Source organism: Uloborus diversus, chromosome 8 (genome assembly GCF_026930045.1).
Source record: "Uloborus diversus isolate 005 chromosome 8, Udiv.v.3.1, whole genome shotgun sequence".
Taxonomy (NCBI): Eukaryota; Metazoa; Arthropoda; class Arachnida; order Araneae; family Uloboridae; genus Uloborus; species Uloborus diversus.
The window spans coordinates 102,661,914-102,689,054 of NC_072738.1; the positions used below are offsets into that span (position 1 = coordinate 102,661,914).

Below are 27,141 nucleotides of genomic sequence, written 5' to 3' on the forward strand. Positions count from 1 at the left end.
ATGTTTTGTATTGTTTGAGGGGAGGGGGACACCTTTGCATTGCATAATTAATGTCCCTTATCTTGTTGTAGGAATTGTGCTGAATGAACAATATTTTTCTACATAAAATTGAAGTAGACTTTTTTAAATAAAGAGACTAGCTCATGTTGGTCCATATTTACCAATGTTTATTTAAAATCCTAAATATGTGTAAGTGTGTAATTAACTGTTATTATTTTTATTTTATGCCACAGAAATGCAGTGAACAAAGTTGGTACTTGTATTATGTGGTCATGCTGAACCTGTAGCCTTCTTCTTTTAAAATTAATGCTGAGCAGTTGCAATATTTGATATATTGTTTCAGTTTTGACCAGGTGAATATAATTTTAGTTTATGTTAATCTTAGTAGTGTTTCTTCAGATAAAAAAAGGGTAGAACAAGACTCCCAGGGTCATTCAATGTCAAATCAGCACAATTTTCGGCAAAATGGTACCTCATTCTCTCTGATAAATGTTTTAAAAAACAAGTTATTTTAAATTAAATTTGCATTTCTTTTGAGTTGGCATTATACTTGGCTGTTCTGAATTCTATTTCACAAAATATATTTTTTCAATAGGTTATTTTTTAGTGAGTGGTAACACTTTAAATTGAAGTAGATAAATTCAAGCCGCATGTTGTCTGCTTAAACTTCCATCTGTCTTCAGCTCCTGATTTTTGAGGAATTCTTATTAATGTGTCATAATATCTTTAGTTGGACATTTTGGTTGCTGTTTCAACTTACAGGGAAGAAATTTTTTTTTTTCTATTTTTACTCTCATATTTTGAAAATGGATACAAATGGTTAGGCTTATCATTCCAGCAAGTTATTTTAAAAGATAAAGCATATTTTCCTTTAAATGAACATCAATTCATTTGTGGTTAATTTAAAATGATTGAAACATAAAATTATGCAATGCCATGATTTTATAAAATAAACTTTGCTCCATCATAATAAATAAAAATAAGCCAGAGGTATACTTATCTTAATGTTTGTGTGCATTTGCACACAAAATAAATTTCCTCGGAATATGCTGTGCCCAGCCTGTTGCTTGTCGTCACATTTACGTATTTGATTTCAATCAGATGCTATCAACTTTTCTAATGTACCTTTGAATTCTCTGAATACATCCTCGTTTCAATCCGAAAAGTGTATGTAACAAAGCACGATTTCGTCACCTTATAAAGATTTGGAAAGTGCAATATAGTCAGCAATAGAGACGTACCGAGTACTCGGTAACTACTCAGTACTCGGCCTACTCGGCCAATTTGCCGAGTACTCGGTACTCGGCCAAATTTTGATCCGATACTCGGCCAATACCGAGTAGTTGCAAAAAATTGAATATTGTCCAAGACAGATATTAAAATTTATAAAAAAGTACAAGCATATACAGGGGTCTGGCCAGAGCAAATTTGGGTCCGTTAACGGACCCTTCACAAAAATCCGATCAACCAAAACGGACCTTTCACAAAAATCCGATCAACCAAAACGGACCTTTCACAAAAATCCGATCAACCAAAACGGACCCTTCACAAAATTCTGGTAAACAAAAACGGATCTTTCATAAATTGTTTATTGAAAGAGCAAATCGCAAATTAAAATAATACAGCATATTTATAGTTAAATTAGAGGAATCAACTTATACAAAATCAGCTAATTTTGCAAAAGAAAAAAAAAAATCGGCACTCTTGTGATGCTCCTGCAAGCTATAAATAATTACTACCGCCAAATAAATATAATGCCTGTTATTGGTTTCTTGGAAAGAAATTAACAGTGAAAGTCAGTTTGGTTTATAATTTTACTTGTTTGTTTTATGCAGCGGTGTTGTTGTAAACTTCTTTGGAAAAGCGTCAACATTCTCTGAATAGGCGTAGTCAGCACTTTTCTCCCCATTCATGATTTAATCATCAATAATATACAGCGAAATGAATTTAGAACTGCAAAGGATAGTATGGATGGGGCGGATGTGATCGCTTCAGATAGGGTTACAAAATTCAAACTTAAACTGTTATTTTGGAAGAAAGTTATATGGGTTTGGTTTTTCGATACTAAAAAGGATAATTAACTTTAAATAAACTTTTATTCATCGTTATTTTTTCTATAGATGCCTACATTTTGAAAAACGCAATCTTTTTACATCCGATATGAGAATCATATTCTATTCTTTTTTTTCAAGCTAACTTCGCTTTATTAAGATGCAAATAAATGAAAAGTCTCTTTATTTTTGTACCAAAGCTTATTTCAAGTTTTTAAGGGGGAATTCCATTTTCTTTTATGAGTCAATAATTAAAATGCTGAATCGATGTTTTTTTTAAATTTATTTATTTATTTATTTTTGCTTCAACAGTGTCCAGATATTAATGATATGTTTATCATAGGACTCTAAAATGCAATTCAAAAGTAATTTTATCAAAAATATTTATTTTACAAGCCGTTTTTATACTTTTGATTCCTTCACTTTGAGGATTGCAATCTCTTTGCATCCGCTGTGGAAATCTGATTTTTCGAATTTTTGATGTTTAGTACGCTTAGTTAAGAGGTAAACAAATAAAAAAAAATTTTTATTTTTCTGAAAATCACGGAGTTTATAAGGTTTGAATGAAACTCTGCTCTTAAACAGTGTCTTGGATTAAAAAGTTAAATGCTGAACCCCTGCCTAATTTTTTTTCTTACAGTTATTTTAAATACTATACAAAAAACATTTCTAGTATAATTTAACATGATGTAGAATGGTAGATAAATATTGATACTTGAGGGGTGCCCATCTCCCAGGGAGCGATGCCTCCCCCCTCTTCCCAAATACTAGAAAAACACTCAAGAATGATATTCTCAACAGAAAAGAGAGAAAACACTCAACTTTAAGTGTCAATGATGCAGTTTCCACCATCTCAAGAGTCTGAACTTTCGTTTTTACAAGATTTTTTTTTAAATTATTTTATTTTTCACAAAAAACGGACCCTGTGAAAAATCCTGGACAGACCCCTGATATATAATATTCTGCAATCATTTATAGAAGTCAAATTTAAATTTTGAGAATAATGAAGTTTGTAATGCTTCAATGGAATAAATCTCTATTTTAATGTCCCCAAAGTAAATAAAATTTATTTATTAAAAATTGTGCAAAAAAAGTAAGTATAGAAAATATGGAATTTTTATATTAAAAATGGATTTTTGCTACAAACAAAAATTAGTTATAAGAATTATAAAAATACCTTTGAGGAAATAAAACAATGTTAAAAGCACATTACAGACATGTGTTATAGCATTACAAGGAATTCTTTTTTCAATGCACAAAGTGTGAGCTCGTGGCTTTAAAGGCATTCGACAAAAGTCGGATTCTTTTGTCAAATGTCTTTACATTCTTTAGCTCACATTTTATGCACTGAAAAAGAAGTTCCTTATATCGCAGAAACACGTGTCTGCAGTGTTCCTGCACATTTGTTTTATTTGCTTTTAAAAATTATTTATGTTTGGCAGACTATAACTATAATTGGTATAATTTGTTTTAATTCCAACTTGATTCATACCTTTTATTTATGTATTTTTAATTTTAAATATAATTTTTTTGTAAAATTTTTGACATAAACAAAATTTTTTAAATAATGCGTAATTAAATTTCAGCAGGAATTTAGTTTTAAAAACTATTATATATACAAGGAGGTCTATACAACTATTCCAATAAGTTCAAAATTCATCACGTGTGTCGGTGGTCCTTCTTAAAACGTAATTAGTACTTGGTAACTCAGCCGAGTAGTGAAAGGCCGAGTACTCGGTAACTCGGTACTCGGCCGAGTAATGAAAGGCCGAGTACTCGGTACTCGGCTACTCGGCCAAAGTGCTACTCGGTACGTCTCTAGTCAGCAATTTCAAGAAGAGCTTCAGATTTGATAACTACCTATATGAGTTATTTAAAAGCAACTTAAACAGGTGCTGGCAAATACAGGAATTATTGACAAAGATGTCTTAGAAAGGATAAGAGTTGAAAGGGAAAAACATAATGAATTAAAAAACAAGAAAATAAAAAATAGAGGAAAAAGAAAGTTTCCATTCAGAGGAAGTATCTGGAATAGAAACTGCTAGAAATATGCTTATGAAGCAAAGTCTAATCACAGATGCCTGTGTATAAGTATTATACCTAGAGGAAACAAGCAAGAAAGAATTTATTGGCAAATATGTGGCTGTTGAGGGAAATATTATGAGATGAAATATTTAAAAAAAAATCCAAGATGGGGGATTTTTTAAATTTTCCTGTTATAGACGGCATGTATTTCATTGAAGAACATCAAATACTAAAAAATTTTAACAAGCCACAATTTAACAATAGACAATTACTTTTTTTAAAGAATGACAAGTATGGATATCATGCGTTGAAAGAAACATTATTAATATTTTTTCTAATTTACTGTTTGTACTATATTTAAAAAAAAATTATGTAGTTAAATTTTGTTAAATGACTCTTACATCTTTACTATCACACTGCATGGAACAAATAGTATGCTTTTTTATCCACTTCGACTTTACTACCCATTTTACCCCACAGGCTACCCATTTTCACCTGCATGGGATAAAATGGGAATACAAAGCATATAGTCATAAATGCTCCTCTCAAAAATAAATTTGTGTCAAATTATATGTGGAAATCATTTTATTCTACTCTCAACATATGTAATGTATACATAAAAAAATAATAAAATTAAAGTAAAAATAAATAAATAAATATTTCAACAAAAATACTTGAGCAAAAATCCAAAAAGTGGGCTATTTTATACCCATTTTACTCCACCTGACCCTACCTTAAATGTCAAAATGAAAAGCTGAAAGATTTAAATTTTATTCTTATTTTTTCATAAATATTTTTTTTTTACATAATTCATCTTCCTCTTTTAAATTTAAAAAATTTTAAGCTTAATTTTTATCAAATTTCATGAGAACTTCTTTTTGTTTAAAAAATCATATTCTTTAATGGAACGTTTTTGCAATGGCAGGCTATGTTTTGTTGAACCTTCTCATTTCATGGTAACAAATTAAAAAAATTACTCTAAAGATGTACCATTTCAAATTTTACATATGTATTGAAATTTTGGAACTAATGTCATATACCCCACCCTTGGCGACTTTTTCCTGTTGGCGCCAAGAAAGCGTCGCCAAGAGAATGATGTATGACGACATATGTCATACATCGTTCTTAGAGATGCTTTTTTTAGCGCCAACAGAAAAAATTCAGACAAAAAAACATGATCAAAGCACTTCAGAAGACAATTTTTATATAAACCACATAAAACCACAGGAAAAAACCTCGCAAATATTTGCTTCAAAAATGCCAGAAACTAGAAAGTTTTTGTACACAAAGAAAAATTACTTGTAGGTATTTAAAATGCTTAAATTAACAAATTATTATCACAGCTCACCAAAGAAATATGTACCAATAGAAATAAAAGCTATTTTCCAACATGCATTTCCTCGAACAGAAACAATTCTCATACTCTACTAAAAAAAAAGCAAAGCCGTTCAATATGCGATGTTTATAGTAGAAAACATCCCCAAAATATAACTATTTCAGTCAAAAAATGCTTATTTATTCAAATTTTGATGTATAAAAAGTAAGAATGTCTCGACAGAACATCCCAAACATAAACAATACAAAAATACCTTATATTTATTTGCTATCCAAAAATGCTTTCAAAATACCTACTAAAAATATCTACTATATTTTACATAAAATAACACCTTCATATTTTTATAAAATCGTTGATTCAACTTATTTTCAGAAATTTGGTACCTAAAGGAGGCACGTTTACAGAATATGCTTGAATAGTTCTTGGCATTGATAAGAATTAACTTTTAGAATAAAATAACTGTACTTTTTTTTATAAAATAAATTTACATGCAGTAAATATAAAGTTAAAAAACTACAAGAAACCCTCACGATTTTGTAAAAACAAAGAATTTCGGAAGTGAAAGTTTTTGTTTTTTAAATTCTAAAATAAAAACTTATGTTTTTGTTGTATAAATCCTCACACTCAGTCTGAAACACAACATATGAAACAATGCGCCTTACCGAGACACATCCAAAGTTGGGTTTTGCTCTTAATTAACGGTCAAGTTTAAAGAAACTGGCATTTTCTAATATTTATTCATCAAAACACAACTACTGAATCTAAACCAACACAAAATAAGCTTTCCTATAAGGTATATTGCACGAAAAAACCAAGATCTATCCAACGTGGACCGCAAACAAGTAAACAAGTTTGAACAAATCTAAGATTGCCTTTGGGTCGCCAAACACAGGTTAGTTTAGCCAGGGATACCATGTTTAAAAAGTTATCGCATCATTGGCGAGAAAAATATTTCAATTTTGTGTAAAAAATCGGATGTCGCCAAATGGGGGTTATATCACATCTGGTACCAAAATTTTATTTTTGTTTTTGAGTGTAAAACCTGCTTTGTTGCTGTAATTCTATCCGAAGTTTTTTTATAGGCATAATGAGCGATCCAGAGAAGCTTGAAAAAGTAAAGAAAGAAATAAGAAGCTTACTTATTTCTTATCAAAAGGGTTGTTCACTATATGAGTTCAAAAAAACATTTGAAGAATTTATGGGTAAAAAATTGCCTTCTGCAGAATTTGGCTTTCAAAGTGATGTAGACTTTTTAAGAACTCTTCGTGATGTGGTAGATATTCAGATGAGTGGAAGGGACTACTACTTGTATGGCATTGCAGATGAGAAATCGCAACATATTCAAAAACTTGTATGTAAACAAAAGAGTGCCAGAAAGCCACCAAAACTTACTAGATCTTACCCAGCTCGCCCAGTTCGTGCTCAGAATTTACCTCCTCGGTTCTCTAAGAAAGTTCCTCAAGTCAGTTATAATGCAAGGAAGATTTCTGAAAATTCAGATAACCAATGGCATCCTTTTGAATATACAGCGAGCCAAAGGCGTGCTACTGAATATACAGATAGCAAAAGGCATGTTGCTGAATATACAGATAGCCAAAGACATGCTTCTGAAAATGCAGATAGCCAAAGGCGTGCTGCTGAACATACAGATGGCCAAAGGCATGCTTCGGAATATGCAGATGGAATACTACCAAAAAAAGAGCTGATAAATCTTGTTCATGCTGCTTCATGGGATGGAATAAGCTTGACCAATCTCTTAACAAAGTATCAACAAACTTATAAAAAACCCTTTTCATTTAAGCAGTTTGGCTTTTCTTCCTTAAGAACATGCATTGAATCAATTCCTGAACTTACTTTGGTCACTGGACAAAATGATGTTGTGATTTATGACAGTTCAGTAGCCGTGAAAATATTAAAAAATGAGAGCAAAAAGTTGCAGCAAGAGACTTCATCATCAGTTAAATATGATGCTCAGTATTTTAATGATGGTAAGCTGTTTTTTATTAACAATTTATAAAGTAATGAAATTTGCTTTAAGGATGTAAAAAGTATGTAGGTTTTAAGCTAGTCATTCTCTATAATTGAAAAAAAAAAAAAAAAAAACTTATATGAAGCTATAAGTTGCAGTCTACTAATATGTATTTCAAATAGTATAGCAATAGCATAAATTGTTTTCTAGAAATAAACCATTCTAATTACAGTTGAAATGAAAAGGGGTTTTAAAATCAAACAAGTAAAAAGTTTAACACTAGTAGCAATAGTGAAAGATGGATTTCTAAAACTTGCTTAAGATAAATTTTTATAACCCTTTTTTATGTGTATCTCAATGCCATGTATTTCTTTTCAAAGACATGTTTCGATTTGAACACAGCAATAGGTGAAGAAACTTACTTACTTTTATTTTAGTTGATTATAGTCATGTAAAATACCCTGGTATTCATTTTTAGGGGTAAATACCCAAGGTATATATCCAGGTAAATATCCAAAATGGGTAAGATAAACAAATACCTTTGTGCTGAACAGTAAAGTAAGACAGAACAACGTTAGAAGAAGCACAAATTTGCAAATAACAGCAGACACGTGTTTCGGCGTTACAGGGAACGCCTTTTTCAATGCAAAAAATAATGAGCTCATTATTTTTTGCATTGAAAAAGGTGTTCCCTGTAACGCCGAAACACGTGTCTGCTGTTATTTGCAAATTTGTGCTTCTTCTAACATTGTTCTGTCTTACTTTATCCAAAATGGGTATTTATGGGTATTTATTTCAAAAATTTATATTCAACTAAAATACTTTTCTGTATGTATTCCACTATGTATATATATAACCAGCAATATACAAAACAGTAAATTTTTGCCCAAAAATTGTATTTTGATCACATATTTAAAGAATTATTGTGTGAAACAACTTCGCAATCTATATTCACATTGAATGTGTTAGATATGTCTAATCAATGTTGATAGCCAAATTTCAGATATAAAAAGCCATTCTACAAAAAATAAAAAGCTTAACTGGTTACAAAAGAAAAAAAAAAGAGCAAACAAACTTTTTAAGTCCTAGTCTTTTAGAACCCAGTAATATGTCCCTGCATGACACAAAATGTAACAAAATGTCGCTCAATTTATTCTATTTATTTACCTATATCTTATGCAGAAATTTCCTCCAAACCTAGTTCAGGTTTTAAGGCATATTCTGTATCTCACATGTACATATATATATATACAATTGAGTTCACCACGTTTTGAAGCAACTTCTAATGGCTCACCGCGTTTCGAAGCCAATTTTTGGCTTCACAACGTTGGCTTCAATACGTCGGTATTTTAGAGACGTTCACCGCTTAATGAAGCCAGCAGAGACGTTCGCCGCGTTTCGAAGCCACTGGCTTCAATAAGTGGTCTCTAACCACACCCGCATTTTGTAGCCATTTATCGTGGCTTCAAAAGGTAGGTTTTTTAGAGGTATATACCGCGCTTTGAAGCCATAGTGAAAGTTGCAGTGTTTTAAGCCCAATACCCTTAAAAAAAGATTCAATGAAAGATATTTTGTTTTATGCTCTATTAATCTTTTATAATTTATTTTGTGCTGTTTTAAATTGATGTACATTTTTGAAACTAAGTTCAGCATTTCAGTTTTTCTTGCTAATGTTTTATAAATTTTTCTAAAAAATGACTAAAATTCTTGTGCAGAAAATATCACAAAAGAAAATTCTTTGGAACATTTGAACTTAGGATTTCAATGAAAGAGAAAATGTTGTATAGTTAACCACAGCTACTTTTGAAGACATAGCTAGTGAAAGTAATCTTTACAGTAAATTTTTGAAGAAAAAAATAAATAAATAAAATGGTTTTCAAATAGATTTTTGGTTTCATATTTTCGTGTTTATTTCAGAATAAATAAAATGAGAAACATTTTAAAAGAAGATTCTTTGAAAAAATACTTTTACTAATTAAATTTGTACGACAGTACTAATTTTTTTTCTAATCACATTCTCGTTCCATCTGAACTATTAAATTTCGGTTTGATCATATGTCCACAATGTTGCGGAATTGCCAAATTTAGATTTCTCGAAATTTCGCTAGATCGTAGATAGCTTAAAAAGAGCAGTTTGTCAAAAAACAAAAACTTAATGGATAAACAAAATTACGCTGCTTATAGTTATAATTTTACTGGTATTAGTTTAGAATCAAAGCAGCACTTAGAAGAAAAAAAGTGTAAAAACGATCTATTTATTGGTTATTTAAAAAGCACGACTATGAAATTGCATGTTATCAATTGTTAAAATAATTATTGGATTCATTATTTTTCCTTTTTAGGATGGTTATTTCTAAATTCGTTGCAAAACTTTTCAATTTTTCCTAGAATTAAAAACTTGATTTGAAAGCTATTTTTTTCCAACGCTCAGGGCCGATCCTAGGATGTCGGTTGCTCGTGTGCAGTGCCGCCCCTCTAGAGCGTTTTCACTAATACTTAACGTCTGACCATCTTCTTTCTTATTTCTGTATCAAGTTCTAATTAAAAAAAAAAAAAAACAGAAGAATGAATTTATAAAAAGTAAAAGCGTTTTAAAGAAAATATTAGTCTTTGGGTACACTTTATATCTTTGAAAAAAGTTATAGATACAAAGAATTACTAGTCGTAAGATCGTATTTTAGTCTGTCATCGGGGGAATTGGGAGAGGGGCTGAGATACCCCCAGAAAATTTTCGAAAAATTATCGTAGGAAAAAAAATGATTAATCTTTGGTGTGTTAGGTTGTGAGGAAAAGAGAATCGAGGTTACTCAAGGTCCAAGGAGGAACGCTCAAACTTAACTTGACTTAAGAAATTGCACTTGTAGGAACGTTTTTGAAACTTTTAGGGGAAAGTAATGTTGCAGTTCCATTATGAAATTCTGTTAAAGTTGAAGTCAATTTGAGGCTATTTTTTGGGACCTTAGGTTAGGAAGTATCGCAGTTCTCCCCAAAATTTTTCCGAAACTGAAGTCTTAACACGCAATTTTGGGATATCTTTGTTGACGTTACGAGAGAGAAGGAGATAAGCTCATCTTTTATCAAAAGTTGTTCAAATTAAAGTTTAAGACGTAAATTTAGGATGTCTTTGGCAACGGTAGGAGAACTAGCGGCTTTTCTCCAGAAATTCCTCGGCGCAGTAGTACAGCAGTAGTTTTATAAACACATTATTTGGCGACGTTAGGGGGATGGTCGATTAAAGTTACATAAGCCAGTCGGTTCTTCTCCTGAAATTTTTAGAAATTGAAGTCCCAAAAGCGAACTTTAGGCATTATTTGATAACACGGGAGGTTCTGTCCATCTGAAAACGAAAATTTAAGCTTTCCGTGATTACGTTGATAGAAAGGGGGGATCCGGGCAAACTTTTCCGAAAGTTCTTTGAAACTGACGTTTGAGAAACGTAATTTTTGTTTGTTTTGGAAGATGTTAGGTGAGAGGAAATGATGTAGGACCTCTCTAACGACTCTAGTTTAGATTATCTTTGGTAGTTATGGTAATAGAAATGGGTTTTAGGGCCCTCCTCCGCAAAGTGTTTGAAATTTAAGTTCTAAAAATTCCTCTAAACCATCTTTAATGTCACAAGAAGGGTCAGGGTTTGAGGACAGAATACACTTAGAAGCCATCTTTAGGGACTTAAGACATGAAGGACTGTAAACTGCTAGAAATTGCAAAAAAATCTATTTTAGGCCATATTTGGTCAAGTTAAGACAGAAAGGGTTTGTAAGAGACTTAAGATCGGTGGTTCAACGAGAGATATTTTCCGAGATTAAGTTTTAAAAACGTAATTTTAAGCTTTCTTTAGTCTCGTCAAGGAGATCATGACCTTTTGGATCTGCCAAACTTGAATTTGCTACCTGAGATACGGGAATTGCCCTCTTACCTGATCTGTAATCGGGCAGCTCATTAGTTATTTCAATTTTCTCCAGAAAAAACTGCTGTTAAGGGGGGAAACTACAAAAAAGTTAGTTCGTTATTCATGTATTAAACTTGACTCTCAGGGAAGTCACAATTTTCTATTGTCTCCCCCTGTATCCGCCTTGCGAATATATTTCATCAGTATAGTTTCTTTTTTTTACTACAATATGTGTTCATAGTTTAGGGTCTGTAGGAGCTTAGAGGGAAGCATTAGTTGCCGCCCTCGGCGCTCCTTTTACAAGGCACCCTTTAATGCTTCAGGAAAGATCCATTGCCCTCACTGTTCCTCCTTGGTATCCATGCCTCATTGCCGAATCTGTCGCAAATTTTGCAATCAAATGAAGCATGTATGTAAAGAATAGATATTAATAGACAATAGACCAACATGCTGTGCACTAACGTTCTATTGTTCTTAAAGTGTGCTATGCTATAGGGAAATCAGGACTTACTCTGATTTTTGAATAAACGTTTAAAATTCAGCATGTTTATTCGACTTAAAATAAGTTATATAGTAAAAATTCTCCAGGAAATTTGCTTCATTGATGGAACTAAATGTGGCCTGCGGCTGCCCCTTACTTTCGGTCGCTCGAAATCGGAGCACGAGCTGCACACCTGCTGGGATCGGCCCTGCAGATGCTTCTTCTTTACACAGGATTGTATAGGTACATTTCCATGCATACATGCGAATAGGCCGTGAAATTAAAAAAAAAAAAAGTAATGAAATTATAAAGATGGGTGCTTTACATACACGAGAGGAAAAGCGCTGAAATTCCGGAGCAACATTTGAAACTGTCGCAATGTTTTAACATTTTTTGAATTAATCACATATGAAATTAATAGTGAAGCAATTTTTTTCATTCAGATAATTTTTTATAATCAGATAGTATTATTTAATTAAGGATTTGTGACAGTATAAAAGGGGGAGTAAGAGAACGTTGCTGGAAGGAAAACATTTTTCTCTAAAAGAGAACATTTCATGGTTTGCAGAGAGAGATGATAAAGAACTTTTTATCGTTCTAGGAGGAAATGGAAACGAGGCATTTACGTTTTAGGAGGGAGTTCTACAGAATTTTTTTTTTTTTTAAATTAAACAAACAATCCATTTTGTTTTATTATAAACTACAACTGAGCATAACTGCAAAGACAATGTTTCCTTATTACTGCAGAAAATATTGTCACTGAAGTTATGTTTAGTTGTAGTTTATAATATGCTAAAAACCCAAGCTTTACCTTCAGTTTACGCGCCAGGTCTACGGACTCTCGCTAATGAAATTAATTTACTTCATCTACCAGTTTATTGGTAATCTCAGCTTCAATTAGAGGACATCTGTCTCTAGCTCAGTTATTGCCTATTCCTGAATGATGAGTCCAAAGAGGGATGAAAGTGCAATCTCAGGATGTGACAAACGGGCTGTCGGTATATTGAATTTAGTTTCCCTTTTGCCCCGTTTTAGGGACTAACGTGTATTGCTCAACAAGCTTTTCCTTCAGTTCCTTCTACTGGCAGTAGCGTAACTAGGGGGTCTGGCGCCCCTGGTGAACTTCAGAAATCCCCCCCCCCCTAAGCGTTGTCCCAATGGAAAGTCACCGAAGTTCACTGTTCCATTTTTTTTTTGGGGGGGGGGGGACATTTTATTAATTTATTTGACAAATTAGGAGACAATATTGAACTTTAATATTCTTATTTTCTATTTTTAAATTATTTTCAATGATGCCCAATTTTTCTTCGCCGTATATGTTATGTATGTGTATGTGTGCATAATCAAATTTTATCATTCGGTAAAATTGGGATTTCTTTCGGCATATTCAGAATTCTCCCCTTCCCAAAAATTTTTTTTTGTGACCCACAAAAATTCCGAAAGTTGGTCCCAACTTAGAGTTTTTCTCAAATCGACATTTTTTAATGTTCAATAATCTCTGCGCGTTGAGCATCAGCAAATGTAATCTTTGTGACTACAACACGATATTCAGTGCCTCAAACGAAATGTATCGTAAATTTTATGGCTGACCTTCAGTGGACCCTGGCAAGGGTGGCTAAACTGTGCCGAAGAAAGTGAAAATATGTCATGTTTGAGGGATCCTGGTTCCATGCACTAAGGTTCAACCATAGTTTTTGCGAGCAATTTGTGTAGTGATATATATAAATTATTAAATAGGCTCATTAAATGCATGGTTAATGCTCATTGCTGCCAAAAAATGTCAGTTTTTGTATCGAAAAATGTGAAAAAGTGCAGTTTTCATGGGCCTTTATATCAGTGCACCGAGGGTCAGTGTAGAACTGGATACCTGCATTTCAAACTAGAGTATGTGTATTTTCACAAACAAGTGACAGAACTATGGGCAAATTCTTTTCAAGAACACAATATGTATTTCAAAAAAGTAAAATGAACTATTCAGTTTTCAATTTAATCAACATATCCGGGTTTAAACTTTCCTCCAGGGACTTCCAGGTACTGTTTAAAAAAACTAATATGATCAAAAACTTACCATAAAAGAGTTATAAACTTGGAAATAGACTGATTATGCTTATTCGCATACTTTATAATATGGTAACTAGAAGCAAAGTGAAAGAAAAACATCAAAATAAGGGAAAAAATTTACTTTTTAGGGGCCTGTATTTCATAGCACTGAGGGTTAGTATCGAACTTGATGCCTACATTTCAAACTAGAGTGTATGTCCTTTCACAAACAAGTGACATAACTATGAACAATGGTTCTGCAGGCTCGTAAAATGCACTTCAAGATGAGGAAATTGCATAAGAGTTAACTTTATGATAACTGGAAGCAAAGTGAAAAGAAAGAAAAATGTTTATTATTGCGGTAAAAAGAGGCCTCCGTGGCTCTGTGGTAGAAGCTTCGTCTTCTAAGCCGGAGGTTGTGGGTTCGATTCCCGCCGGTGACCCGGGTGTTATTTCCTTCTGTTGTATTGTACATCTTTCTCGTGTATGTCCGGAGGCAAGGCGCTTGGCACGCAGTCCTCTATGTATGTGAAGCTGTTTAGCTTCTAAATAAATTGCGGTAAAAACGGAAGTTATTTGTAACACTTTTTTGAATGTGTTTTAGGTATATTTTTAATTGTTTTCATTAAGGTAGCTTTATTTCGTTTATACTGTACATTATAGTTCGTTGACATTCATTGAGGCTGTACATTATAGTGAAAAAAATTATTTTCTCTGCACTAAACTACAATGATAGCAAGCAATTACTAAGTCATATTTTATTACTTATGATAAAAGCAGTACTATAACATTATAAAACAAGAGTTTAGTTGCCTAATTGACTAGTGGGACAGTAAAAAATTGCAAAACAAAGCATTGTAGCTTGAGTACAACTAACTAGATGCGTCATTACTCTTATTTAATTTCCTCATCTTGAAGTGCATTTTACGAGACTGCAGAACCATTGCCCATAGTTATGTCACTTGTTTGTGAAAGAACATACACTTTAGTTTGAAATGTAGACATCAAGTTCGATACTAACCCTCAGTGTTATGAGATACAGGCCTCTAAAAAGTACATTTTTATCATATTTTGATGTTTTTCTTTCACTTTGCTTCTAGTTATCATATTATGAAGTACGCGAACAAGCATATTCAGTTTATTTGCAAGTTTATAACTCTTTTATGGTTAGTTTTTGATCATACTAGTTTTTTAAACAGTATCTGGAAGTCCCTGGAGGAAAGTTTAAATCCGGATATGTTGACTAAATTAAAAACTGAATAGTTCATTTTACTCCATTGAAATACGTGTTCTTGAAAAGAATTTGCCCATACTTCTGACACTTGTTTGTGAAAATACACATACTCTAGTTTAAAATGCAGGTATCCAGTTTTACACTGACCCTCGGTGCACTGAGATAAAGGCCCATGAAAACTGCATTTTTTTGCATTTTTCGATACAAAAACTGCCATTTTTTGGCAGCGCAGAGAGAGAACTATGCTACTAATGAGGATATTAAATAATTTATATATCAACGATATTATATATTAACGATATTATATGTTACGAGTGACCGAAATGTTTCGGTAACTCATCTGGTCAGTGCTAATTCTGCATTAGCTACCAGTTTGTTTGGCACTCTTGGCTTCCTTAAGAGGTTTTCCACCTCCAGCTCAATCACTCCTATGCCGGGCTGATGAGTGCTATAAGCACGAAACTGCAGTCCTTAACTGGAATTGACTGAGCTGGCGGTGTATTTCATGTATTTCTACCCTTGCCCTGGCTATAGGGCGGTACCTTACTGAATATGATGGCATAGTTATTTTTCTTACATGATACTTGAAACGAAAACTATTTAATTACACTCCTGTTTGTGAAAATTGCAACACCACGAAGGATTTACGTGAGTGAGCTGAAAATTGCAGGAAATGTAAAGTAGGGCATGATATGCAAATGATTAGAATTGCAGACCGGTAGCGCATGCGTATGCTGAGCAGCGCCCTCTGAACGGCAGATGGAACCGAATATAAGTAGACGGCTGTAGCTGATAACTTACGATGTTTAAACGAAAAGCCGAAGGGCTAAATTTCGTAAGTCAGTCAACAATGTTACATGCTTATACAAGCAGAGATAATATCACACAGTGGAAGGTGCAGAATCAAATATTAATGTGAAGAAATGAACATTGGAAACTTGTTAAAATCTTACCAAGAATTTATTGGTCAATAGTAACTAAAATAAATATAACTAACAAAAATAAGTTCTTAAGAATAAAACCCGGCCATAAGTGGAGGCGGAGTTCGCAACTCCCCAACACCTATCGGACCTAACTCACAAGAGGCTGACGAACACAAAAGAAGAGAGAGAGAACGATTGGAATCGTTCACTATTTATACTTGCCTCATTTGCATATGATTGGGCATCAAAGGATGCCAACCTAAAACTGAAACTTTACACGTGCCGAAAGAGTTGAGAAGTTATTCTAATTTGAATAAAGTTAATTTTATATTACATTACATTAGGAATGAGAACGCGGATAAATATCGTTTACCGATGTCTATCATATCCCCCCTTCTCATTCAGTAATGTTATTAAACTTTAAATTTTTTATACAATTTTAATAGATTCAAAAATAACCCAAAAAAAATCCACAAAGGGCCAGGCTTAATCTTTTACAAAAATTTAACAATTCAACAATAAACAAATATGGATATATATCCATCATAATACATCATCCATCAGCAGCTGCAGCTCAATACATCACCGCTTATTTGATTGAAGTCCTTTCTCAAAAAAGTCCTTCTTGCCTATTGATGATCCACAGTCCAAGGAAATAGTAAGTCCAAGATTAACATTTCCACTGCAAACTATCTTCTCAAACTGTAATTGACAGAAATACTCGAAACAGTATCTTTGAAAAGATGGGCACAATGATTTTACAAAAAAAAATTTTTTTTTCTTCACAATGACAAAATTATTTAAAACGCTTAGTTTCCAAAAAATAAACTCTTGTCATTGAATCAAATTCCTCCATCTCAAAGATTAAACCAACGAGAAATTTGAAAAAGAATTTCAGTTGTTACAAAAATATTTATACTTTAATACCCCATTATATTTATTATACTAAACAATTTCATACCATTAAAAATTAACAAAATATTTGTTCACAAAAACGATTCAGTTCAAAACGGGTCTGCGGCTTCGTAAAAATATCAGCCCTATTGGATTTACTGCCTACATGTTTTACGGTAAAAATGTCCCGTTGAATCAAATCACGAACAAAAAATAATTTTACATCAATATGTTTTGTACGGTGATTTTCAATCGGAGATTTAACAAAGTCAATGGCCGATTGATTATCAACGTACATTACAGATTTAATTTTACTTTTTCTAACAATTCCCCAGCGTAAACATTCGTTTAATACACGGTCAAACCACATAAGCTCTTTAGACACTTCACAAAGGGCCACAAACTCACTTTCCATAGTGGAAAGGCTAATACAACGTTCCTTGAAGGTTCGCCATTCAATCGGCGCATTATCCAACAAAATTAACTGCCCCCCGAGTGAAGTTCGATCATCTCGATTAGCTGCATAATCGGCGTCAGAAAAAGCTATTAATTGGGTTCTATTACAATTTAATTTAAGTTTTAAATCTTTTGTTTGAAAAACATAACCCAGAAGTTTTAAAAGACCGTTCCAATGAATGACACCAGGATTGCTTTGAAATTGACTGAAGATACTGACCGCATAACAAATGTCCGGTCTCGTTCTGCTCGCAATGAAAGAAAGACAACCCAACAAATTACGATAAGGAATCTTTGACATTTCAAATTTTTCATTTTCTGTATTAGGACAATTCGATTTCGAAAAAACAGTACCTTTACAAATCGGCAATGATGAAACCGGAAAATTAAAATGTTTGAACTTTTCAAAAACTTCAATGATATATTTCGTTTGAAACAAATTCAAACCATTTTCAGTTCTTTCAAATTCAACACCTAACAGTTTTTTCGTTTTTCCGAGAACTTTTAAGTCAAAATTTTTCCTAAGTAAATTTAAAACATGATTTAAATTCTTTTCTTTCCGTGCGAGCAAAACAATATCGTCAACATACAACAATAAAATGACACTTGAATTATAAATATAAACACAATTACATTCTTCAAATTTCTGAAAACCAATTTTCAATAAAACACTGTTTATCTCAAAAAACCACATACGGCCACTCTGGTGCAGACCGTAAATTGCTTTATTAAGCTTACAAACTAGATTTTCTTTCCCTTCTATTGCAAAACCCGGTGGTTGTCTCATAAAGATGCATTCTTTTAGAGGTGCATATAAATAAGCATTTTTCACATCGCACTGCAAATCGAACCAACCTTCTGATATTTTCAAGGAAAAGAAAAATCGAACCAATGAAAAATGAATCGTCGGACTAAAAGTCTGATCGTACGATTCAGGGGATTGTGCATATCCCTGAGCAACAAGTCTCCCACGATATCTAACAATTTTCCCCGATTCATCTCTTTTAACATTGAAAACCCATCTCGATCCGATTGGTTTTTCATTTGCAGGCAAAGGTGTTAAATCCCACACTTTTCTAGAATGCATAACCTCTAATTCATCCCTCATTGAATCTAACCACTGGTCCTTTTGCTTAGATTTAAGAACCTGTTTGTAATTCTTAGGAATTACAATTTCATCATCTAGTCATAAGTTACATAAATTTAAATGAACAGTTTGATCAGAAATTTCACCTTGATATAAATTTTTACCATTAAAATCAAATAAATGTGGCTTAAACAAAATAGCATTTTTAGAACAATATTTTTCAACATCATTTAAAGAACGTAATCGTTTAGAAGAATGTTTCTCATAAAAATAAATATCAGTACGAGATTTATCTGACCTTGGGATTGCTTTCCTCACCCATTCTGTTTCACGCAGCTGTGCGCGTGGTGGGTTTTCCCCATTTTCACTCAAGTCAGAATTCGAATCTGGTTCATCCCCGCTCGTCTCGCTTTCACTCTCATCAGAAGATAAGAATTTAGACGGCGTACTCGGGCTTTCACTTCCGTTATCCGATTCGGAATTCGGTTCATTTTCTGAATTTTCAGAATCTGATTGAATATTTGACCATTTGAGACAGGGACCCAGCACAGCTCCACTAGAGTCACTCTCTGATATATTTTTAAAAGCTTCTTTGTAATAAACATTTTCATTAAAATTTACATTTATACTTTCAAAAATTTTTCCGCTTTCGGGAATCCAGATACGAAAACCCTTAGTGTTAAATGCATAGCCCAAAAATATACCTTTTTTGGCTTTAACATCAAGTTTATGTCTTTGCTGACGGGGTGTTCCAAGATAACACAAAACACCGAAAGGTTTGACGTGCCTAGCACTTGGCTTACGTCCACCATATAACTCAAAAGGTGTTTTAGTTTGTCCTGAGTGACAAATCCTATTCCAAGTATAATTGAAATAAAGCATAGCATCCGGCCAAAATCTTTTACTTAGCCCGCTTTCTTCCAATAATACTGTTGCAGCATTAGCGGCTGAGCGATTGTACACTTCGGCCAAACCGTTCATCTCTGGACTAAAAATATTGGTTAACTCATGTTTTATACCGTTATCCAAACAATAATTGTCAAAGACTTTATTTACGAATTCTCCCCCGTTGTCAGTTCTAACAGCTTTTACTTTAAGATTTAAAAATCTTTCAGCACGCTTTATGTGCCTTATGAAAATTTCTGGTACTTTGCTCTTTTCACTAATTGGATACAAAGCAGATTTACGTGAAAAATCATCAATGATTGATAAATAAAAACGTTCCCCCTTATTTCCCTTAATATTACATGGACCCCACACATCAGCATGAAGTAATTCAAGGGGACATTTAGACCGTATTTTACCTATTGGTTTAAATGAAACACGTTTAAATTTACCAATTTTACAATTTTCACAATCTATTTTTACATTTTTGAATTTAGGCAGGCCATGGACACACTCAAATTCACCGCTCTTTCTGATACTATCGGTGTTAATATGTGCCAGCCTTCTATGCCACAATTCTAATTTTTCTACATTAGAGCATTCAATTTTCTCATTTTCGAAATGATCATTACTTTTATTTAGTTTTATACTTTCTTGATACGATTTATTATACAAAATTTGAGGTTTTACAAAATAAATGCCATTTCTTAAAATTGCTCTAAATATAAATCCATTTCGACCAGATATCGTCACGGAGCCGTTTCCCCCTTCAAACTTAGCACCCCCCTTATCGAATTTAGTACCCGATAACAAATTTTGACGCAGATTAGGAGAGTACATTACATCTTTTAAAACAATGATAGTATCATCAAACTTTAATTTCACAGTTCCCATCCCCAAAATGGGGAAAGTTTCATTTCTAACGGCTACAGCCATTTCTTTGTTTCGTAATGGTTTAAAGTCCTCAAACGCACTACGAATGTTGACGAAATGATGGGTGGAACCAGTGTCAAAAATAAATTCATTTGGGTCTTCTGATACTTCATTTAGATGTACTTCGGAAATGAAAAAGTTCTGGTACTCACATGCTTCCTTTTCCACTGATGGGGAACTGCACCTCGCAGTTTTCTTGTTCGCCTTCCTCTTGTTCCGGATTGGTGATCTTGACTTTCTGTTACGTTGTTCGGGGTCCTTGTCAAGCCTCTTAAATTGACACACATTCCGCTTGTGGCCGGGTTTATTACAGTTAAAACAAATTAGTTTCCCTTTTACTCCTTTCTTGTCAAAATTACCCGGTTTCTTTACAAAGTTAGCCCTGCCGATAATTTTATCGTCCTCATCTTTTAGTCGAGTTCGCGATTCCTCGGCAATAAGTTCGCTGACTACTTTATTAAATGTGAATTCCTGTGCAGTAGTTCTAAGAATAACTTGACAAATATTGTCGAATTCTGAGGGCAAATGACGCAAAATTTGAAAAATCAGATAATTTTCAGAAAAATTCGCGTCTATAGCCTTAATTCTTTCGAAAATTTGCCGAGTCCGGGCAGCGAAAAGATTTATCGACTCTCCCTCTTTTATACGACATTGGGATAACTCTGAAAACAATGTCATGTGCTGACAACGATTGTCAGGAAAGAAGTGATCTTTCAAAGCCTTCCAGGCATCAGCCGCGTAGACCTGATTTTCTATTATCTTTTTGAAATTTTTCTCCAAATTTAAATAAATTATGGATAGAGCCACATCCTGTCGATTTTGAAAATTACGAATCTCTTGCTCAGTAGCCTTTTTTTCATCATTAGAAAAAGGTTCTTTTTCAATTCCATCTACAATCTTCCATAACCCTCGTTCCATTAGGACAAATTTAATATCAGATGACCAACTCACATAGTTGTCAGACCTTAATTTTTCGATTGGAACACTCTGGGATGCCATGATTGATAAGAACACGAAAAACCGCCAAAAAATAAAAAAAACCTAATTTCAAAAAAACAACCAACAAAATCTCAAAATATCCCCGAAAAAAAACCTAAATAGTGCAACTGTTACAGCTTCCCCCCCCTGGAACAAGTCCAGGTCTTCCGCTGAATTTAGCAGCCACTATTCTGCCTAACATCAAACCAACTATATCCCCCCATAAAATGCAAACGAAACGTCTGAGAAAAGTTTACACTACACATGGCTTAAAGATTCGATACAAATTTCCAAAAGGCAAAAGAAAAGCTTCTATTTTCACAGTTTTCATTCAACGCCGATGCGGGGAAAACAATTTGAAAAGATTTCCAAACACTTGTCATCTACCGATTCAGCAAAAAGACAAGTCAGTTACAACATTCCATTTCATCACAAAAACACGAAGTCTAATACTCTACTCTGCTGACAATTCGAAAACATCTTAATACATCATGATACTGAACACGTAATTGTTATGATACAATTGGGTAGGGCTGGGCCCATAACCCTTATGATAACTTACGATGTTTAAACGAAAAGCCGAAGGGCTAAATTTCGTAAGTCAGTCAACAATGTTACATGCTTATACAAGCAGAGATAATATCACACAGTGGAAGGTGCAGAATCAAATATTAATGTGAAGAAATGAACATTGGAAACTTGTTAAAATCTTACCAAGAATTTATTGGTCAATAGTAACTAAAATAAATATAACTAACAAAAATAAGTTCTTAAGAATAAAACCCGGCCATAAGTGGAGGCGGAGTTCGCAACTCCCCAACACCTATCGGACCTAACTCACAAGAGGCTGACGAACACAAAAGAAGAGAGAGAGAACGATTGGAATCGTTCACTATTTATACTTGCCTCATTTGCATATGATTGGGCATCAAAGGATGCCAACCTAAAACTGAAACTTTACACGTGCCGAAAGAGTTGAGAAGTTATTCTAATTTGAATAAAGTTAATTTTATATTACATTACATTAGGAATGAGAACGCGGATAAATATCGTTTACCGATGTCTATCAGTAGCGAGGCGTGTATGATTATCGGTGAATATATGTTAGAGTAAACGTTAAGTGAACTTTTACTATGCCTCTTTGACGAAGGAAAGCAAAATTTGAGCAAATTTGATCACAATTGCTACGAATTGTGGGCAGTTTGAACAGTACCCGATACATAAACGAAGTTTTACAGCTCCAAGCTATTCCTTTCCTGCAAAGATTGCCAGGGGCTGTATTTCAGCAGGATAATGCCCGCCCACATGTCGCCAGGACTGTCAAATCCTACCTTGATTCGCAGCAAGTACAGCTTCTTCCTTGGCCTGCATATTCCCTGGATATGTCACCGATTGAACATGTGTGGGATTTCGTTGGGCAATGTCTCGCTCGAGATCCTCATCCTGTTGCTTCGATAGACGAACTTTGGTTGCGCATACAAACAATATGGAATACTCTTCCTCAGGCAGATATTAAAACTTTATTTCACTCCATGCTGAGTCGTGTAGCAGCTCTTATTGCAGCGCATGGAAGCCACACGAAATACTAATTTCTATCTCTTTTTATTGTTTGTTTGGTTTGAAAATGTAATCATTTATTTGTACCATTACCACTCAACTGTGTATTAAATATCATTCAACTATGATGCGCCCTTCATTGTGTTGCAATTTTCACAAACAGGAGTGTATTATTGTTCACAGTACGTCGACCTGACTGTTCAAAAGTTTTACCAGACTAAAAATATCTAAACATAAAATATATTGCTGTTGTCTCACTGTAACCATTTCTCACCTACATAGACTCTATACCGAGGGCAAAAAGTCCAAATCCAACATTTAAAGCTGTTGTAATGGGTAGATCAACCATATGTTTCCAGAGATACACCCAAGCATGCAAGAGTGTGCACAGCTTGTGGGGGGGGGGGGGACACATGTTGGTCCGGGCCAGAGCTTGAGGGGGGCCCAATATTATTAAAACTAGGAATGAAATATAGGGGTAAACAATATGGAGAGGGTCCGGAAAAGTCATTTGTGACGGCCCCCGAAATTTCTGTGCACGCCCCTGCTTGCATGTTTGTCGTTGAATTATTAGCTCTAATACAACGCAAATAAATCAATAGACCTCACCCTTTGTGCGATATCAATTTAAATTTTCTGTCTCTGGTACTATTTATGTTCGATGTTTCTTGTTAATGATTCGCGCTATAATGGGACAAATTGCTCCTTTTTTCTGGGGAAATTTGTTCCTCGGGACAACTGACCCTAGAGAAAAGGGAAACAACTAGTCTCAAAAGCACATGTCTTTTAAAAAGCAAATTGTAGAGGTTAGGTAACGAAGCGTAAATGTTGTCAGCGTAGTATATTGGATACGTAATCTATCTATTTACGAGTCTAAAAATGGAGATTTATTTGTGTGTGTGTTTGAATGCTTCTTATAATTATACAAATCAACAGTTTACGTCGGATTTGTTCCAAATTTTGCACAGAGGTCCTTTGGAGCTCAGAAATTCCCATAAGATAGTTTTCGCCCCGCTATGGAGCCAAAACACCCCTTAGAGGGGGTTAAGACACAATTTTCACATAAATTCCCTAATATGGGGATAAAAAAATACTTGCACACATTAACATTATATCTCCATCGAAAGTGCTGATTTTTCTGCTGAAGATTGAATTGGTTCAAAGTTTCAAAGTTGAACAAATCACAAGTAATAAATTTTTAATTGAACAAATTACAAGTAATAAATTTTTAATTCCCTGTTCAAAGGCTTTCCTCAACCCAATTAGGTATTTAGTGCATCATTTCAACTTGTCTATAGCTACAATTGCGTATCATTTCTGCTTTTTGTGCATAAAGTAAAGAAATTTACACAGAGAGGCTGTCTATGGTAAAAAGCAGATTAAACTGAAGTCGGAATTTTGGGATACAGCGGTGCAATGATGGTTATGATAACATGGTCGCTTTGCGAGAATGGTTTTCTCCAATCTCGCGTAGGGACCAAATAAAGTAACTGCCGGATTCGTTTTGCATTTTAATTCATATTTTAATGCAATTTCAAAAAAGCGATGAGATTCAGTAATGGAATGTTTTGAATAAAAATGCATCTTAAGATATTTAGCAAGAAGCTAAGGATCTTAGGATACAGCGGTGCAACAACTGGTGACTTCAATTTCTTAGTGAATCGAGGCCTCTCAATGTAATTACTTTACTCTATGTGTTTGTGTGAATGTTCAAGGCTTTTCTCAAGTCAAATTTTGAAGTAACGTTTTTTCGACGAGATTGGCAAATAATAAATGTCTCTGGCTAATTATTTTCTGATCTAAAATTTGAAGTATTATATAACGTATTAGGTATGTACTACTTTGTAATGTGTCACTCTTATTTTAGGATTTTTTTTTTAAATCTAAAAATTCAGGTCTTTTGCCAGAGCAGAAATAATTAACTCACAAGCTTGAAAGGGTTAAAATTTCATCTATCAAACTATCACCAAACAGGCAATGCATTCGTTCAAATGTAAAAGCAATTTTCACCCATCATACCTTGACGAGCGACTTTCTAGTAAATATATAATAACCAAATTCTGAGGCCACTATATAGACTAAGGCTACTGTATATATATACTAGTGGTAACCGCACGGCTTTGCCCTTAATAGAAAATTAAAAGGTCTTTTGGTTCGCCTGCATATTTACAAATAATGTATGGTGAATTTTTCTCGTCAATTGGCTTGTGCCCATGTTACAGTTCCACGTTATGATAATTTCGTAATTTACTCGTCAATCTTATGATGATTTTGTTCTTAAAATTGGAACAGGAAAAGAACGTTATTGCATTTTCGCAAAATCACTTCGAGGTGCACACCCCCATGCTACAAACTAACTTTGTGCCAAATTTCATGAAAATCGGCCGAACGGTCTAGGCGCTATGCGCGTCACATAGATCCTGACAGACAGAGATCCGGACATAGAGAGATCCGGACAGAGAGACTTTCAGCTTTATTATTAGTAAAGAAGATAGGGGCTCTACCAAAATCAGTAATCGGGTTATACTCTGACGTAACAGAGAATGAGAATCGCCCCATGGCATGCGAGCCGGCATTATTCATTGTTTGAGCACTTAAAATTCAGTAACTTTATTTATTAATTTGATAACAATTTTTGGCAACGTTTGAGAAGCAGAGAAGTGCTTTGTTTTGACAAGGCTGAACTAGATCCAATAAGTACGGGAAACTGCATTGGTAGCGCAGTTGGTTGGCGCCTCATTGTTGTAATCCTGAGGTGGTGGGTTCGATTCCCGCCCGTTGCCCTGGTTGTAACTTCCTTCTCTGTGCTGTTAATTCTGTCCTACACTATGTCCCTGTATTGTGCTATCTGTCATATTGGTCGTGAGTTCATAAACGGGTCCTGTGTGACCGAGTACACGAACTCGAAATGTATGTTGTCAATAAACCAAACCAAGTAGGGGAAAGCGGGGCTAAACGTTCTACGGGTAAATTGTTCCCTTTGAAATAGCTCAATGAAGAAAAAAGATAAGTATGTTTAGTCAATACCTGGTGAAATGCGAAGCTGCAGCGCACCGATGGTGGCCATATTAGTCCGGCTAGTGGCGTCCAGTATATTAAAAGCTGAGTACGTGCACCCCTGATCTACTTTTGTAAATTTTTTCGTTTTTTTACCTTTTTGGTCTTTCTCACGTTTTTTAATCGATAGTATTTAGTTCTTAGGTAGGTGTTTTTATGAAAACATAGATTGTGCATCCTAATATACTTCGCTGAAAGGATTTACGTTTCGTTATCTAACTTAAAATTTGACTTTTTGAGAACATGTGCGTGTGGGCCTAGTTGTTACTTTCTTGTGGGGTCAAGTTGTTCCAAGGAACAATTAGCCCCACAAAAAAGGAGCAGCTAGCACCAAGAAACTTCTTGCCTTTATTCATCTGAACCAGCAATGCAGTAAACAAAGAAAGATATAATTAAGTATTACTTGTAGATATTTGTTACCGTAAAAAAACAAAATTGGAGAGTGTCGAATTTCACCGATGATTCACTTAAATATTCGGTCTTTCTCATACAGACAAATGGAAAAAGATGAAAATTTTGAAGATGAAAATATGAATCAAAATATCTTTCATACTTTGATATGATATTTCCGAAAGATCATGACAGATGTTTCATTGGACAGATCCTACGCTAGTGGATCTGTCAGGCAGTGGGACCCAACCTACGGTCCGCGGTCCAATGTGGAAGCTGATCCATGTGTCCCCTCCTTGTGTTTAGTGTTACAAAACGAAAAATATTTTCTGGGACGTTCCAAAAAAAAAAAAATCTAATAATTTTCTTTCGGTGTTAAGAAACTTATGTTTTAAGCCAAGTAGTCATATATTGTTTTCTAAAATACAGATGCAAAGTTTGTATCAATAAACTAAGCATGTAGCAACATGACAGAAACTTTTGTTTGTTATTGTCCTTAATTTCCCTTGTTTTACGATGCTATCTAGAAATTGTATACTTTTCTGGCACAAAAGTACTGGTCTAGACTTTACCTTTTCAGCTGCCTTATGCCAGAGACTGCAGCTCCTACTTTGCGAGTTCAGTCTAGTCGTATTTGTGTAGGGCTTTCATTATTGGAGGCATAAATTAGAAACACAATTAATATTTTTTGTAATCTGTTGGAAGAAAGTTGCAAAAGTCGCTGAAAATAGCAATTAGGATATCATACATGCAGTGTCGGATCTAGAATTCCAGCAAGGGGGAGGGGTAACCTAGGTCCAAATGGGGAGCTACTGTTTTGGAGGGTCTTTTTCTTCATTTTTGCTGGCACTCTTGATTTTTGGAGAGGGGGGGGGGAGGAGGCATCACTCTGAAAGGGGTAGACACCCATATTTAAACAATATCAAAGTTTCTCCTCAAGGGGTTTCTCATCCTTT

At 34.1% G+C, this 27,141-nt stretch overlaps 1 protein-coding gene across 1 annotated transcript in view; it reads left to right on the top strand.

Moving 5' to 3' along the window:
• The first annotated feature begins 233 nt into the window (after positions 1–233).
• LOC129228518 (uncharacterized) overlaps positions 234–27,141 on the top strand; it is a 144,686-nt gene continuing 117,778 nt past the window's right edge. The window contains exons 1-2 of the mRNA XM_054863198.1: positions 234–353; positions 6,495–7,400. Of these exons, the coding sequence (XP_054719173.1) occupies positions 6,500–7,400 (901 nt within the window). The 5' untranslated portion in view covers positions 234–353; positions 6,495–6,499. The remainder of the gene's footprint in view (positions 354–6,494; positions 7,401–27,141) is intronic.